The 18,636-nt window shown below is 42.9% G+C and overlaps 1 protein-coding gene across 5 annotated transcripts in view; it reads left to right on the top strand.

The window, feature by feature from the left end:
- The window catches only part of SPECC1L (sperm antigen with calponin homology and coiled-coil domains 1 like), a 272,749-nt gene that overhangs the window by 179,706 nt on the left and 74,407 nt on the right, over nt 1-18,636 (top strand). For 3 of the 5 annotated variants that reach the window (XM_023740531.1, XM_023740528.1, XM_004386171.3), the window contains 2 exons: nt 12,834-12,917; nt 14,942-15,098. In XM_023740531.1, coding sequence (XP_023596299.1) covers nt 12,834-12,917; nt 14,942-15,098 — 241 coding nt within the window. Of the gene's footprint in view, nt 1-7,340; nt 8,641-12,833; nt 12,918-14,941; nt 15,099-16,854; nt 17,004-18,636 lie in introns of those variants that run through there. The other 2 variants (XM_023740527.1, XM_023740529.1) reach the window with 2 other exon arrangements.

The following is an 18,636-nucleotide window of genomic DNA, read 5'->3' as shown; positions in this document are numbered from 1 at the left end:
AGTTCTTTATCTCTTCATTTGATGTTCTAGGGTTTCAGGATTGTTGATTCTCTGTTTGGCTTAGTTTTTCGGATCTTTGTTGTGGAGGGACGGCGTGGTGTTTCTGCCTAGAGCGCCATCTTGCCGGAATTCCTCCATTAGAGATTTTTACATGTTAATCATGGTTATTTTAAATACCCTGTCAGATAGTTCCAACGTTTGTGTCATATCTGAGTCTAGTTTTACTAATTATTTCATGTCATAGTATAGTGTGTTGTTTTTTCCTTTGTTTTTTATATATTTCATAACTCTGTTGAAAGCTAGACATCTTGTGTAGGACAGTAGTGATTGGTTTTATACCCTGAAATATGGGTATCTCTTTACTTCTGCTAGATCTTTAATGTGAGAGTTCGAGTTAAAACTACTCAGGAGCTGGGCTGGGTTTGAGGTTTATGTTACTGACTGCCCTCAGTGTACAACAGTCTTCCGATTCCTCTAGTAATAATTTGTGTTTGGGAAAAAAAAATTGTTAGACATATAAAGAAAAAAAAGTGACCCATAAAAAAGAAATGGAAACCTACCCAGAGATGACCTATACGTTGGAATTAGCAGAAATAAATTTTAGAGCAACTATTACAGAGATGTTCAGTGTTATAAAGGAAAATCTGTTCTCAGTGAATACACAAATAAAAAATTCAGCTGAGGTATAACGCAAAGAAAAGCCTAAAGCCTAAAGCCTAAATTGGAGCAGACATTGAGAAAAATCCTCTGGGAAACCAGCCCCATCCTAAACATCTTGGCCATGCTTGCAGGCAGGCTGCACTTCTTGGCTGCGCTAGCTTCCTCTTGGCCAGGCTAGCAGGCCCTTCTGTCAGCCATGCTAGCCTCTTCTCAGCCTCTGCCTTTGCTCAGGCAAGTGTTACAGCTCTTTAGTTCTGCGGACGTGTGCCTGGAGGCACCCCCACTCGGCCAGCAAGCCTCCTGCCCGGAGGCACTCAGCTCTCTTGTTCCGTGGGTCAGCAAGCCTGCTGCAGGCACCTCACTCCGTGGGTCAGGAAGCCCACCGCAGCTGTCTCAGGCCAGTCTCCTGGCTCTCACTGCTCATACTGCTGCCTCCATCTAGTGCTATCTTGTGCCATCTCCAGTATTACAGCTCTCTCTGTCTCCTAGGTCTGGGAGGTTCTCAGCGCAGGGACCCTGGGTCTAAAGGACACTCTCAGCTCCAGAATCTTCTTGATGATAGTGAGGCCCCCCTGAACCTCTGTGGGATTGGCCCTTTTGTAAGCCTACCCCTCCCACCAAGACCACAAACTGACCAATCCCCTCAGTAGACTGTAGTAACCTGGTTTGCATAGTAATTGACCAATCCCAGCAAGAGTTTTATACATTGTATTTGCATAGTAAATTGTCCAATCCCTGCAAGATGCATAAGATAGACCAATCACAGGGCAGGCTGTGGCCCAGCCAATTATTTTTGGCAGAACCACAAACCCATGGCCAGAAAGACCATGTGTAAAGAGAAACCCATTGCACTGCAGGAAACAATAAAGGGACAACTGCCTGTACCTATTTATTTCTTAAGTCTCACCTAATTAAAAAAAAAAAAAAAGGAAAAAAAACTTTCCTCTCTCCCCTACCTCCTACAGCTATTACACTTTCTCCCTATATTCACTTCAGAGTTTTCAGCCAAACTTCTGACCTCTCTAATTGCCTACTCCACGTCTTTCCCAAGGTATCTCATAGGGTTCTCAAATTTAATATGTCTTTGTGTCTCTTTTCCTCCCATAATACTCAGCACCTTTCTTATCTTTGTACCTGTCACCTCCTTTCCTCTTACCTCTCATCAAATTGGTCAGCAAATCTGTTGCTTCTACCTCAATAGAGTGCTGGTACCACCCAAATCCATGTCACCATCGTCTCCATCTGTATCATCTAACTGGTCATCCTGTGGGTGTTGTTAGCCCTCTCCAGTCCATCGAAGCCAGAGGAATTCTAATTTGATAAAGCCTTCTGACTACCCATTGCCAACAGGATAAAGTCCAGACTACTGAACTTGGCCTACATTGCCTGCATGATTTGCCCTTGCATGATCTGGCCCTCCCAGCTGACCTGTGCAGCCTCACCTGCTGTACTCTGAGCACCACCATCCTGTATTTCTCCTGGCATATTTGGGACACTCAGCCTGGAACACGCTTCCCTTCCAGGTTCTTCTTTGCCTATATAGAAACTATTATTTATCCTTCTAGACCCATCTTAGAGGTCATTTTCCTGAAGAGGCCCTTCCAGACCTCCCCGCAAGACAAGGTCACACCCTACTGCTGTATTCTCAGAGCCCCTTGTCCTTTCCTTGCTTACCTCACTTGTAATGAGTTTTTATCATCTGGCTTCCACTCCAGACTCCATTAGGGCAAGTGTCCTGTCTCCTTTCTGCCCTCTGTGACCTTTGCACCAAGCCAGGTGCCTGGCAAGGAGGGTATACATAGATGGTTTTTGTTTAATGAATGGATTAAAGCAAAGAATAGCTCCACATGCCCTGTGTCTTGACCACACTAGGATTTCATTATTCTCTAACTCCGATGTCCTTGTACTTTTGCTCTTCTTATTGTGGCAGTAGAATGGAATCTATTTCTGTAGGATATAATCTCTCCTGTCTGCTGCATTTGATTGTAATACACTAACCTTATTTCCTGAAGAGTGTAAACTGATGGTTTGGCATAAAGTTAGAAATCAGCCACTCATTGCAGTAGTAAATGGACATATATTCTTACTGTGACAGATGCCTCTGGTCATGTTCATTCTTTCAGGGAAATTTCTTCATAAAATGGCAGCAGATTATGTTGTGGCTGTTGAAAGTTACCACAAATAATTTTGAAAAGAATAGCCTATTGGGGCTTTTAGTACATTTTTGTATATTTTCAGAAAGTAGGTGTTGAGCTATGGTAGGGGTTCTCTGCCAAATTGAGACCAGCTTGGACCCTTGGGCTTGCAGTATGAAATAGACTTACGCAGATTTTGGGCTAAAGTCTCAGCAGTAAATTTCATGGGTTTTTATTTTCAGTTGTGTGCCTGTGGTGTGTGCTGTGAATGAAGAAAAATAAAATCAGGCACCTTAGAAACACTTTCCACGTGGAGAATGATAGGGGCTTATGCCTGTGTCCTTTACCGACTGTCTTAGCCTGGGTTCTCTAGAGGAGCAAAACCAGTGAAAAGTTGTATGTAAATATATAGAGAGAGATTTATTTCAAGGAAATGGCTCACACAGTTGCAGAGGCTGGCAAGTCCCAAGTCTGCGGGTCAGACATCAGGCTGGAAGTTTCTCCTGACTCATATGGTTGAGGGACTGACGAACCCAAATTAGCATGCTGGATGGCAGGCTGCTGGCTCACATCCCAAGAACCTGAGGTCAGATGATGATGAGTCGGATGCAGGATCAAGAGAGAGAGCTTTGCTAGAACATTCATGTGTGTTGAATGCAGGCCACACCCCCAAGGAAACTCCCCTTGTATCAGATCACGAAATGGAGGATAGTTACATAATTTTTAGAATCATGGCGTAGCCAAGCTGACACATAACTTTAGCCATCACAGGCAATGCCTTGTTAACTTGGCACCTGTACACATCTCTTTAAACCATACATAATCTCTAAATAAAGACAATTATAAAGTCATACTTGCGCCTAACATGGTACAACTAATGTGCACAACCAAAAGTGCACTGTTTACATCTTATATAAGTAATGAGTAAGAGGGAAGACAATAATATTTGATATGCATATGCAATATATATGTATGCATAAATACACATATAATAAATCAAGGAAAATACTCATAACAATTGAACAGTCCTTGTTTCTGCATTTGGTCACGTGGTCATAACTGATATTTAGAACTACCTTCTTCCACCACCCATTCCATATTCCCTTTGCTCTCAGCAAGCACCTCAGCTGGTCGTCGTTCTTTGCCTGGTGGGGTGACACAAACCTTTATTCCTGAAGAGTCTGGGCCATTAGTAGTCACATTGGAATTGAGTTGCTGTAGTTTTCCATTGACTTAAATCACAGGGCACGTGTCTTAGGCTGGGTTCTCTAGAGAAGAAAAACCAGTAAAGCATATAAATATATATATAGAGAGAGAGTTATATCAAGGGAATGGCTCACACGATTGTAGAGGCTGGAAGGTTCCAAGTCCATGAGTGAGGATAGAGTTTCTCCTGATTCATGTAGCCGCAGGGTCCAGCGAACCCCAGATCATCAGGTCATAGGGCAGGGCTCTTGCTCACAGGCTGCCAAGATCGACAGATCCCAAGATTGGCAGGCCAGACTACAGGTAAGCAACTAGCTCAAGTACCAAAAACTGGAGGTCAGACAAACAGGAGCCAGCTGCAAGATCCAGATCTACCAAAAGCCCATGAGCCTTGCCAGAATGTTCACTTATATTTGATGCAGGAAACTCCTTTTGAACTGATTGGCTTCTCACAGTAGATCTCATCATGGAGGTGATCACATTATATCACATCTCATCATAAAAGTGATCACAACGTCATACAACTGCCAAACCACTGAGAATCATGGCACAGTCATGTTGACACACAACCTTAACCATCACAGTCCACCCCTTGTCAACTTGGCACATGTACACATCTCCTTAAACCATACATAATCTCTGAATAAAGACAATTAGAAAGTCATACTTGCGCCTGACATGATACAGTGAACACACATACAACTGAAAATGCACTGGCCCTGTTTATATCTTATATTTCATAAGTGAAGAAAACAAAAATATTTGATGTACACATACAAAGCAGAAATAGTCATAACAATTACAGTCTTTGTTTCTGCAACTGGTCATGTGGTCATATCTGGTATAACTGGTCATAACCTTAAACCAGCCATTCCATATTCCCTTTGCCCTCAGCAAGCATCTCAGCTGGTCATGGTTCTTTGCCTGGTGAGGTGACCCAAACCTTCATTCCTGAAGGGTCTAGGTCATTAGTAGTCACGTCAGATTGGGTTGCTGTAGTTTTCCATTGGCTTTAATCACAGGGCATGGTAGTACTGAGAGACGCCCTACGGGATCTCCTGCATTCCAGACATACTTTTCTTTACCTCCCTTATGTAATATCAATCTGATTTTCTCTTGGTAATCAGGATCAATCACACCAGCTAGTATGGTAACTCCCTTCTTTGCTTGTTGATCCAGAGGTGTAAGGAGCCCAAAGTGGCTAGGTAGTATTCTTAACTTCTAGTTCAGTGGAATCAGTGATGTGTCTCCAGTTGGGAGCGTTCCTCCCTTTGGAACTAAGACCTCTAGACCTGCAGAGCAAAGGGTTGCAGGGCCAGGAGGCAAAAATTTTGTAAGTGGGTCACTTGGGGTAATAGCGAGTGGTGCCACTCCTGTTTTCACTCCTTAATTCCTGGGCCCATGAATCCTGGATATGGGAGAAACAGCAGCATATATTGGACGCTGGTTTAGAGCATATACAGCCTCCTGGAGATCATTGCCCCAACCCGGAAGGTATTGGCCACCTAGCTGGTGCCGTAATTGTGTCTTTAGAAGGCCATTCCGTCATTCAATTAAGCCAGCTGCTTCAGGACAATGGGGAAAGTGGTAAGACCAGTGAATTCATGAGCACGGGCCCATTGCCACACTTCATTTGCTGTGAAGTGAGTCCCTTGATCCAAGGCAATGCTATGTGGGATACCATGACGGTGGATATGGCATTCTGTGAGTGCATGGGTGGTAGTTTTGGCGGAAGCATTGCGTGCAGGGAGGGCAAATCCATATCCAGAGTGTCTATTCCAGTAAGAGCAAAATGCTGCGTTTTCATGTTGAAAGCTGTCCCGTATAATCAGCCTTCCATCAGGTTGCTGGCTGACCACCTGGAGGAATGGTGCCACATCAGGGACTCGGTGTTTGTCTCTGCTTCTGGAAGATTGGGCACTCAGCACTGGTTGTAGCCAAGTTGGCCTTGGTGAATGGAAGTCCATGTTGCTGTGCCCATGCATAAGTTCCATCCCTGCCACCATGCCACTTTGTTCTTGAGCCCATTGGGAAATGACAGGAGTGGCTGGGGAAAGAAGATGACTGGTAACCGCAGAATGGGTCACACTATCCACTTGATTGTTAAAATCCTCCTCTGCCAGCATCACCCTTTGGTGAACATTCATGTGAGAGACAAATATTTTTGCTTCTTTGGCCCATTCAAAGAGGTCTATCCACATACTTCTTCTGCATACCTCTTTGTCTCCTGTTTTCCAATCATGTTCCTTCCAAGAATCAGTACACAATCACACATCTGGCTGTTTCTCCTTCTAAGCATAGTGAACAGCTAGGTGCACTACTTGAGGTTCTGCCCATTGGGAAGATTTCTCTTCACCACTGTCCTTCAGGGAGGTCCCAGAAAGGGGCAGCAGTGCTGTTGCTGTCCACTTACGAGTGGTGCCTGCATATTGCTAGAATCATCTGTAAACCAGGCACAAGTTTTCTCTTCCTCAGTCAGCTGACCAAGAGGAACTCCCCATGAGGCCATAGGTGCAGACTGGGAGAGGGAAGGTAATGTGACAGTAGTGGAAACCATGGACATTTGGGACACTTCCTCATGTAACTAACTTGTGCTTTCATGTCCTGCTTGAGCCCCATCTCATCTACCACTTCATTTAATGATGGAATGCTGCTGAGCACACCCAACTTTATGACTCTGTGAGTCAGACAACAAACCAGTTCATGATGGGCAGCTCAGGCTGCATGATGACTTGGTGGCCCATGATTAAGTGTTCAGTCTCTACTAAGACCCAGTAACAAGCCAAAAGCTGTTTCTCAAAAGGAGTTAGTTATCTGCAAGGATGGCAGGGCTTTGCTCCAAAATGCTAAGAGCCTGCACTATGTTTTACCAATAGAGGCCTGCTAGTGACTCTAAACATCATCTCTGTCTGCCACTGACTTTTCAGGCACTGTTGGATCAGCCATATCATTATGGCCCAAGTGGCAGAGCGGCTTGCAAGGCAGCCTGTACCTGTTGCAGCGCCTTCTCTTGTTCTGGGCCCCAGTCAAAACTAGCAGCTTTTCGAGTCACTTGATAAATAGGACAGAGTAACCCATCCAACTGAGGGATTTGTTCCCTCCAAAATCCAAAGAGGCCCACCAGGCATTGTGCCTCCTTTTTAGTGGTAGGAAGGGCCAGATGTAACAACTTATCCATCCCTTTAGAAGGACTATCTCAACATGTCCCACACCACCGGACCCCTTGAAATTTCACTAAGGTGAAAGACGCCTGAATTTTTGTGGGATTAATTTCCCACCCTCTAGCACGGAAATGTCTTACCCATAAGTCTAGAGCCATTGATGCTTCTTCCTTACTAGATTCGTTCAGCATACTGTCATCAATGTAACGAGACCAGCATGACATCCTGTGGAAGGGAAAGACAATCAAGATCCCTGGAAACTAAATTATGACAGGGCTGAAGAGTTGATATACCTCTGAGGTAGGACAATGAAAGTATATTGCTGGCATTGCCAGCTGAAAGCAGACTGTTTCTGGTGGTCCTTCAAAACAGGTATGGAGAAAAGGCATTAGCCAGATCAGTAGCTGCATACCAGGTACTGGGAGATATTTTAATTAGCTTAAGTAGTGAAATCACATCTGGAACAGCAGCTGCAATTGGAGTTACCACCTGGTTAAGTTTTTGATAATCTACTGTCATTGTCCAAGCTCCATCTGTTTTTTGCACAGGTCAGATAGGCAAGCTGAATGGGAATGTGCTTGGAATCACCACCCCTGTATCCTTCAAGTCCTTGATGGTGGCAGCAATCTTTTCAATCCCTTCAGGAATGTGGTATTGCTTTTGGTTTCCTTTTTTCCTAGGTAGGGGCAGTTCTTATGGCTTCCACTTGGCTTTTCCTACCATAGTAGCCCTTACTCCATATGTCAGGTATCCGGTGTGGGGATTCTGCCATTTTATGAGTATGTCTATTCCAGTTGTGTATTCTGGAACTGGGGAAATCACTACAGGATGAGTTCAGGAACCCACTGGAACCACTGTGAGACAGACCTGAGCTAAGACTCCAGTAATAACCTGACCTCAAATATGGAATGTGTTGGTAATTGCCTCCAAGAACAACTGCCTTCTTTGCCATGATACCAGAAGAACTGGACAGTGACTGACTACCGTTATTGAACATTTTGATCAAAGATTTCATAGAAGAATCCTGATCAAAAGGGGGAAAATTTAGAACAGAGTGTAAAATTTTCATGGGTTCTAGACTTTCTGTAGCCATATAGCCGCTGAACATCTGAAAGCATTATCCTGAGATAATCTTTAAACCTTAAACCAAAAATGTTCCCTGAAGTCATTTTAAAACCATATAGTGGTTTAATTTGCTAGTGAAAAAGGTTCACCTTGAGCATTATGCTCTTAAGAACTATCTATATGGGATCAAATTGGTAACAGCAACTCAAAGAAACTCCCCTTAACATCACATCCCAAAATGAAACCTTAGATGGCAATGATTTTTTGTTAATGACGAGCAACTCTGAAAAAGGTGAGAATGATTGTACAACTCAAAGAATGTAATCAGAGTCACTGACTTGTATATGTAGAAACTTGAATTGGTGTATGTTTTGCTGTGTATATTCTCAACTACAACAGTAAAATAAATAAAATTTGGAAGAAAAATCAAATATAATTAAATGTAAAACCATCCTATATTGCAGGAAAAAAATAAATAATAACCTCTCTGCACCCCTACTCTGACTGGTGGGCCACAGTGACGTTTTTGGTCTCTTGGAATTAGTGTCAGTTCAGAGCCAGTGTCCAGTAATCCCTGAAAAGTCTGATTATTTTGTAAAAGGCCACAGATCCCTGTGGGGAAGGCTAGGAGAAAGATTAACAGTATAAATTTGTAGCAGTGTAGTGGGGTCCTTCCTCAAGGGGACCTGGCTTCCTTTATTCAATAGGTTGTAGGTCTGTAAACTAGGTCAGGTCTGGAAATTGATTGAGTTGCTGTGACTCTCTATTCTGGCGATTTTCTTTACCTGAATTCTTCCGCTTGTCCAGATCAAATAAATATTTAGTAGATTTCCCATCTATTTCACTCGTAGGGACACCATGACTAAGTAGTCAGCCCCTTAAGTCCATACAGTCAGACGCTTCTGATTACTGCTTTGGCTCTGCTGTCCATTACGATAACCACAGCCACCTTTTCTTTGGGGAGTAAGTGCTGCCACTTGGCCCTTACCACTCCAGGGTTCGATTAGCCCCATTGTAGTTAGGTGTCTTTTTTCAGTTAGGGCAATTCCCACTGTCAAATCTGACATACATAAAAGAGCAATCACAGCAGTCTTCTAGGATGCTGGGGCTCCCTTCACAGATTTGTTCCTCACTGTTGTGGTAAAAGGTATGTCCTTTGGACACTCCATGGGTGGGTCTGTGAGTCCAACCTGGTAAATCCACTCTGACATGCCTATTTCCCTAAGCCTATGGATACCTTCTTCTACAATATACCAAGGCAGTTCTGGCAGTTAACTTACTTAGTGTAGGCCATCGTTTAATCCATGCTTCAGTGAACTAACCCAACAATTAGATCCTTTTCCAACTTCTCATCCTGAAACACTGAATGAAGAATCTGTGCTTAGTGGGCCCAAATCAGTAAACTCAGACTGATCCATCTTTGTGTTCCTTGCACCATTTTCACACACTCTTAATAGCCATTCCCACACATACTCCCTAGGTTTCTGTTTGTATATGTTTAAAAATCAAGCAGTTGTTTTGAAGTATAGCGTACCTCCTCATGGGTCACACTTTATACTTCACCTCTTAGGGCTCGCTGGGGTGTAAGTCTAGCTATAGTTCTGGAAACAAAAATGAATGGTGTGGGTGGGCCTTGGGGACTTTCAGAAATGGCTTGTAAGGCATCTGCATCATGAAGTGCCGCAGGCGCCACCCTAGGTGATATCTTAGACAAAGAAAGACTCTTCAGGCATAGCTGGGTTAATCTCATCAGATGGTTGTGGAATGGAGAATGGTTTTCCTGGGTAGGGTGGCTTAGCAAACAAAGGTGGAGTCATCTCTTTAGATGGGAGTAAGAGGGCTCGTTCTGTTGGTAGGAGTGATTCAGTAGAATTTTGGTACTCAGTGTCCCCAGCTGTTTATCTACCCAAGTTTCAAGATCCCATTTCTTCCCAATCAGTGCCCTCACTTTTAACTTCAGACGCTATTTCAGGTTGCAGATTCAGTTAGCATTGTAATTCAGCCACTATTACGATAAGACTCTGGGTTTGGTTTTCGGCTTTGTTACTACAAAAAATGAGGCTTTCTTTCGGGGCACAGGTGGCAACTTTCAGGTCTTGTATGCAGTGATTGAACTGTGGCTCTGAAGCTTTCAGCTCATCCCTTTCTTTCACCACTTTGTCTAGGACCAACCAACCTGCTTCCTCATACTTCTCATTCTGACAAAATTATAGAGAAGTATCAAATATGCAATCATCTGGAGCCTTGTCTCTCACAAATATTTGATCCATTGGTGGTGATATTTTGCATATTTCTGTTACCACCTTATACCGTGGATTAGCAGAGCCCACTTTACTACTGGAGGCAGAGTCATCAGCACCTCTAAGATTAGCCAGACTTGAGAACCAATTCAGGAAACTCATCTTTATGATTTTATTCCTCTTAAACCACTCTCGGTACCAAATGTCTTAGGATGGATTCTTTAGAGGAGCAAAACCAGTGAAGTGTATATGTATGAATATATATATAGAGAGAGCTTTATTTCTAGGAAAGGACTCGTGCAGTTGTGGAGGCTGGCAAGTCCCAAGTCTGTAGGTCATGTGTCAGGCTGTAGGCTTCTCCTGACTCATGTGGTTGCAGGGCTGCCGAATCCAAAATCTGCATGTCAGATGGCTTACGTCCCAAAAACCTGAGTTCAAAAGAGGGTGTCGAATCAGATGCAAGATCAAGAGAGAGAAAGCTTTGCCAGAACATCCGTATATATTGCATATAAGCCACATGCCCAAGGAAGCTCCCCTTATGTCAGATCACAAAATGGAGGATAATTACATAATGTTGGGAATCATGGCCTAGCAAAGGTGACACATAACATTAACCATCACACCGACACTCCCAGTTTTGATTTCTTTGTCTTTTTAACTTCTGTTTTCACTTTCTTAATCTACTGTCTTCTTTGGAAGACTGAGATTTTAGCGAAATGATCACAGTTTCATAATTATAGATGGAACATTTGATTTAAATGTTGACTTCTGTTTCCTGCTGTTTCCATGTTTTGCTAACTTTGTTTTGTTTGTCAGACTCTGTGCATAATGTGCTGTTCCCGTAGGACAGATGCCAACTGCTGACAGGGTTCAGGGTTCTGATTGACGCCTTTATCCTCTGTGCAGAGGTGATATGTGTGCAAGATAAGAAAGGTGCTCTGTCTTTTAGCTAGATGTTCCGCATTTTTGTTCAGAAAGTAAGCTTTTTCTACTCCCTTCCCCTCCAAAACAGTGTGTAATTTTAGCTAAGTGTTCTTCACACTCTTAGAAAATATATTTCAGAATAAAAGATGTGTTATATTCTTAAAAGATAATGTATATGCCATTGCTTTTGACATCATGATATTTTGAGAGGGAGTATTTTTGATATTGCAGTTCTTAAAAAGAAGTAGTAAATGACCTGTTTAGTTGGTATATGGTTAACATATATTTGCTGCGGGGACGTTCTTGGACAGCTGATTTAACTGTCTTCGTTAGGTTCAGAGTTGGTGCTTTCCCTCAGGCTAGTCACACAGCCATAGCACACCAGGCTCCGGGCAGGGAGGACACATCTGGTTTGTCCTTGTGCCTGCCTCCACATGTCCTGGCCTGAAGACAGCCTCTTGTCAGGCATGTGGCCCTGGATAAAAAGTGTGCAGGAAGGGAGGCTGGTGGGGGAGCAGGTCCTGAAGAAGTGATTTGCAGGCTGAGGCCTGAGGGGTGATCAAGACAGCCAGCCAGAGAGGGGATGGAAGAGAAGGGGCCCTGGAAGCAGGGAACAGCATGTGCCTGTGCTAAGACAGTACTTGTTTAGAGAGCAAGGGAGGAGTGGAACAGGGAAGGCTGTGGACACAGAAGGCAGAGGCGGCATCTGTTACATTTGTGTCCTTCCCCAGATGCTCAGAAATGTGTGAAACCTTCTTATTCCCTCAGACTAAAGTCCACATCCAGGTAGTGAGGGTTCCCGTCCACCAGCCTCATCCTCCTTTAAAACCCCTTTGCTGCTGTCCTCGCGGTTTTCCACATGCCCTGTGTCTTAGCCATACTAGGATTTCTTTTTGTCTAATTCCAATGTCCGTGTACTTTTGCTCTTATTATTGTCTGGCTGAAATACTGTTCCCACCCTCTTCTTTACTGATAAGGCCCAGTTTAATGTCTTGTGTTTTGAAGCCTTCCCTGCTGCCTGAAGTGCAAGTGAATGACTTTGTCCTCTGGGGTCTCATAGCCCTTTATGATTCTGTGGTTGTAATTCTCCTGTCCTTACTTGCCTGTGATTGTAGATATGTGTGACTTCCCCATGACCTGTAAGCCTGTCAGGGTAAGGCTTTATATAGTTTATAATTTTAGATCTAGATGAAATAGAGCCATCTTTGATTTTGGTAGAATTGAATCGAAGAGGTAAGTGGCCACCAGTGGTTTAGAAGCATTCATCTGTGCAGAGCGTCTCACCCCTAGAAGTAAAATCTGAATGAAATGTTGTTCTGGGTTCTTTGTCTGTGGGAGTTGTTTTGAAAGATAGCCTCAAGGGTTAGAGGAGTAAAATTCTCCTTTGTCACTGCAAAGTTCAATATCGCTTTCTTTGTTGTGACCCTTCCCACCTTACATAGAGCATCTGTTAAGGACATCTTCAACCAGCAGACCTGCTGCTCTGCCAAGAGTGCCTGCCATGGAGAGTGCCAAGACCATCTCAGGTAATGGCTCTGCCTGCTGACTCTTCCGGAAGTCTTAGTGATGGTACTGAATATTTTATCTTATTATTTAACTCTACTTGCTTCTTTAGCTCTTTGAGTTGGTTATTTTTCACTCTGAATTTGCCCTATTCTGTCTTCCAAATGAGTATATAGAAATCACATTTCACTGCCCGGATTTAAAAAAAAAAAAACAAAACAAAAGCTAGATAGTTCCATTCACTTAACAAATATTCATAAAAAGTTGACGTCGACATGAAAGATTAGAATATTTATCCCAAGGTGTGTCATGACTGATTTTGAAAAGTTACTCTAGAGCACACCAGAACTCCAGAAGCTAAAATTTTCCAGTATGGTAAAACCCGTTGCCGTCAAGTCAATTCTGACTCATAGCAACCCTATATTACAGAGTAGAAATGCCCCATAGGGTTTCCAAGGAGCAGCTGGGTGGATTCAAACTGCTTACAGTTTGGTGAGCAGCCACAGCTCTTTACTGATAAAGCCATCCTATAATTGTGAATTTGGTGGGCTCACTTTGTCTTCTGAAGCTAACGCTTCAGTTTTTTGGTTGTGCATATTGTTTTTTCATCTTGGATGCATTCTCTTCGTGGCCTTTTCCTACCGTTAATATCTCAACTAGAAATTGTACCAGAAAAGGAGAGACACCTATCGTCCTGCCTCAGCAGTTACTGACCCACTTCTCCATGGAGTTAAACTGAGCACAGGCACCGTAGGCAGGTCTTCAAGTCAGTGGGAAAGTCCTATGATAGCCTACAGTTACTATCAAAAAGCCCAGGTCCCAAAGCCTTTTTCTGTGTGTTTTTCCCATAACAGAATTCTTCAGATTCTCTCTTGAATCTGTTTTTCTATTTTATATAAAATTCTAAGAGATTTTCTCATCCATTTCCTAGCATATCAACTAAAAGAAACTGCTGATCTGAGGCATAAAGAGATCAGACGTTGAAAGAAAAACACAAAAATAAAAGTGTACCATAACTATACAAGCATATCATTCTAGTACCAGTTAATAGAGGAAAGTGTCTGTCCCCTCTGGGTCCTTAAGAGCATCACTGTACTACCATAATGCAGAGTTTTACTCTGCTTGTGGTTATCCTAAAACCACCAAGAAAGTCTTAGCAAATAAAAGGGAGATGGTTTCAGTAATCAAGGGAAATAAAAGAATGAATATGCAGCGTTGATTGCACATTGATATTACCAGCACAAGGGTGATACAGTTAGTGCTTTCTGCATATCCAGCACCTTCCAAGGTGAGAGAGAAGTTGTCTGAGGTCTGGAACTTTGTCCACATCTCACTTCTCACTGTACTCAGCATCTTGAGCACCTGGTTGTATTCATTGTGTCCTCACTGCAAGGGTGCTCTGGTGGCTCTGCTTTCAATGGCTGAAGTGGCTACTTCTACGTGACAGTTCTTAGGAGAGCTTGTTGTAATCCTAACAAGGTACAGTGTCTTACCGTGTCAAACTTTCAAACTTCTCAGATTGTTGCTCTTTCCCATTAGTTGACACCCCTTGATTTTCTGTCTGTCTCCTTGATTTATGTTTTTTAAAACGTGGCCTGACCCAGAAATAATTGTAGCCTGTAATGAAGCATCTCCTTTCTTTCTGTCCCTTTAATGGCAGTTTTGGCTAAGTTTGGAAGCACTGTGTTGATTTTAATTGTGGGTATTTGGCAGTACTGCTTTAGTTAGATCTTGTTTTTCAGTTGTGTTTGTAATTAAACGTTTATGGAGTACTCACTATGTGCTCGATACCATGAGTGTTATAAAAATGGATAAGACATACCACCTACCCTCAAAGAATGTGGAGTCCAATGCAGATTTCAATTGCTCTACCTTTTTACAGACTTTTTAATTAAAAAATCCCTTCAAGTTATCAGTAAGATAAAGATGGTGTAAATTTTTCCTCCAATATGATAATATATGTTCTTTGGAACCTTCAGTAGCAAATATTTAAAATGTCCCAAATGTGTTTGCTGTAAAGTGCATAATGACCATTTCTCACCGTCAGTGTCTCGACGAAGTAGTGAAGAAATGAAACGGGACATTTCTACACCAGAGGGCGCATCACCGGCCTCACTTATGGCTATTGGAACCACGTCCCCACAGCTCTCCCTCTCCTCCTCTCCCACAGCATCTGTGACTCCCACCACCCGAAGCCGGATAAGGTAGAAAACAGTTAATGTCCATACATTTTGTGTGTACTTTTCCTGGCCTTTTGAGAGTAAGTGACCAGGTTGTAAAGGAATGGCATTCTAGCACTGATTTTTCTTTCTTTGTGTGTTATTAAGAGTTTACTCATCTCCCCTTCTCTGTTCAGAATCGGCTTAGGTGTCATAAAAGAGAGAGTTCCTTTTCTCAAGCAGCTGTATTTATTTATGTTTTAATTAGAGAACAGTTGAGTACAAAAGTGAGTTATGAATACTGGGGTATGGGCGGAGTGGTTAGGGAAGCTTTCCTAGGAGGGGTGAGGTTTGAGTAGGGCTTTGAGGGTTGTGAATCCGGAGGGAGAAAGGGAGAGAGGGATGGTATTTTTGGCAGAGTCGGTTGCTTGAGCCAGTGTCCAAAAGGGATAAATAATCGAAACGTTATGGGGCTGCAGGTAGATGGTACTGCAGATTAGGAGAGGATCGATTTGGAAGACCATAGGAAGGTGTATCTACCATATCAGAGGGCAGAAGAAAAGATTGAATAGGCAAGGTATGGCTAGGTGATGGAACCTCTTAAAAGTCAAATTGTAGAATTTGACTCTGATGTGGTGGAAGGTATAAGTGGGCTAAATAAATTAGTGTGAGGAGATGATATTGGAAATGATGGAGGGTTTTTCATGGGGAAAGATGATTTATTTGGTAGCAGATTTAAATAAGAGGAATGAAAGAATTGGTGATGGCAAAAGTGACTCTAATTGTTTAGACTGGGAGACTGAGAACATGATGCTACATTAATAATTGATAATGGGAGTCACTGGGTGGTACATACAGTTCACACACTCTGCTGCTAACCAAAAGATTGGAGGTTCAGGTCTACCCTGAGGTGCCTTGGAAGAAAGGGCTGGCAGTCTACTTCTGAAAAATCAGCCATTGCAAACTCTGTGCAGCACAGTTCTACTCTAACACACATGGGGTTGCCATGAGTTGGAATGGACTCAATGGCAACTGGGTAAATAGTACATGAAAATATAAATTTATATTTTATCCTTCTTTCTCTTATGTTAGAAACTACTTTGGACTAAAAAGTATTAAGAATTGCAGAAGGATAAACATAAATGTCAGAAATTTAGACATATATTTATTTATAGTTTTGAGGGGGAAAATGGAATATTTGACCTGTTAAAGTCCAATTGTTTACTTATTTTTAAAGTCCTACCTCTAAAGGGAACAACTTTTGAAGGAATGGCTCCATAAGCAGTGCACTCCATAAGCAGTGCAAATAGAGAGTACAGTGGTGAGGGGAGCGCAGGTTCCACTGCTGTTTCCAGGAGAGAGCTGGCCGTGCTTGCATCATAGGTGATAGCATCGTAGGTGATAGGCTACCCAAATGAAGCCTGTGGAGCAGCACTGGCTTGGGAAACATTGACTCTTCCTGGCTGTCTGTGTGGGAGCTCTGATCTACCCAGGCATTCAGCATCTCCCAGCCTTAGTCTCCTCATCTTAAGATGAAGATGTTACAAGCAATGATCCTCCAGCTCCAGGGGCCACTTTTCTGCAGCTTCTCACTGTGTCCATCAAGATTACTCTTCTTTGATGTTTCTTAGCTGTTTCCATGACAAAAGGGACTGGCATGAGCCAGAGTGAACTGTTGGTGTTTGTTGCAGTAATAACTTTTATGTTGAGCATGACAGAGATTTTTTTTTTTTTTTTGCTTGCCTTTTTATGTTTATTCTGTTCATATATCTTTTTCTTCATTCTCTTTCCCTATGTTCAGCAGTGTTACAACAAACTTCTTTGAACCCATAAGCAGACCTTTCATTGAGGTCACCTTTAAACCAAAGCAGGAATCTGATGGGCTGGCACTCGAACAGAAAAGTACATTTCTTCAGGACAGCAATCTGACTACATGTTGGAATGAATTTGGTATTTTGCTTTTGGTTCTAAGATAAGTAAAGTTGATGCTATTCCATTGCACCTCTCAGCTGGAACAGCTTCAGTTCTAAATATGTGCGCTTTGATTTCCTAACATGATTTGAAGGGTAAATACCGACAGAAGAAGTGTGCTGAAGGAATACTAAGCCATTCAAGACATAATCACCTCTAGGACATTCATTGAGCTGTTAAGTGTATAGGTATGGGGCTAGAGCCTCACCTTTACTTATAAAGTAATCACTGAAAAATAGACCAAGCTTTTAACAATCTGCTACTTGCCGTGGAGCAGGTTATATTACAAAATATTCTCTGTCTGGGTATTCCTTAGTGTTCTTTTCTACTCGAAGGTAGCCACCTGTAAGGCAGCATTTGGGCTGGCTGACTCAGATAGTACATACTGCGTCCCCTGTCTGTCACCAGAGCTGATCACAAAATCATTTTTGATTCTGTATCTTGTCTGGGAGAAGATACTTATTCTTTCCACAGAGCAACTGATTGTGCCATTAAGTACCCTATATATAATTTTTTATGAATGAGTTATATATAGTTATTTTCTGTTAAAGTTTCTATAGTGTGTCCATCCTATAGTAAATGCTGAAGTTCCTTGAGGGGCCACAGCCTGTTTTGTTCACCACTGACTGCCCAGCACCTGAAGTGGTGAGGGTCAGGGGTAGGATGCAGAAGAGGGCACTTGCCCCCCAGGCACAAGTCTAAGGGGGTGTCAGATGAGATGCAAAATGACATTCCATGACACCACAAATATGAAAGGAACCTAACAGAGGCAGCCAGACAAGAGTGGGGAAGGCATTTCTGCTGGCATCATCGTCACCATTATCAGCATCTATTCATCTTGAAATTGGGGGAGGGGAGCGCAACCTAGAGATTGTTCCTAGGTGCTCAAATTGGGGGGATGGGTGGGGCTCAACTTAGAGATTTCCCCGTTTGCTCGTTACCCCTGTCATGCTCCTGACCAGCACCTGCATATTGGCTGGCACAGAGGTGTTCCTTAAAGGAGGCACGAGATGAATATATGTTCACAGAAAAATGCCATTTCCTATGCAACGTAAAATTCTAAATACCTACAGTCAATAAAGAGTATACAACTTAGCAGTAAGCACATCTGAGACATTTTATGGCTGTTATAAAGGTTTTTAATGTTTATTGACATCTTTTGTTTCTCGTGACTGCTTCCCCCTGTTGTAAGCTTCTTGAAGGCAGGAACTATGCCTTATTCTTTCCTTGCGTAACCATGTCCTTTACATTTACAATTAGTATGGTGTCGTAGGCTGGGTTCTCTAGAGAAGCAAAACCAGTAAAGTGTATACATACATATATACAGAGAGATTTATATCAAGGAAACAGCTCACGTGATTGTAGAGGCTAGAACGTCCCAAGTCCATGGATCAGGGTAGAGGCCTCTCCCAAGTCACGCAGCCACAGAAGCTGGCAGGCCCAAGATCGGCAGGTCGGAGAGCAGGGCTCCCACTCACAGGTTGTGCAGATCGACGAATCCCAGGTTCGGCAGATAAGCTGATAGCTCAAGTCCCAAGAACCGGAGATGAGACGACAGCAGGCAACCGCAGGATCCAGAGAGAGCAAAAAGCCAGAACGTCTGCTTATATTC

The sequence above is a fragment of the Trichechus manatus genome, unplaced genomic scaffold, assembly GCF_000243295.1.
Source record: "Trichechus manatus latirostris isolate Lorelei unplaced genomic scaffold, TriManLat1.0 scaffold00157, whole genome shotgun sequence".
NCBI lineage: Eukaryota > Metazoa > Chordata > Mammalia > Sirenia > Trichechidae > Trichechus > Trichechus manatus.
The sequence above is the reverse complement of the archived record's forward strand: the minus strand, read 5'-3'. Positions and strand labels throughout refer to the sequence as shown.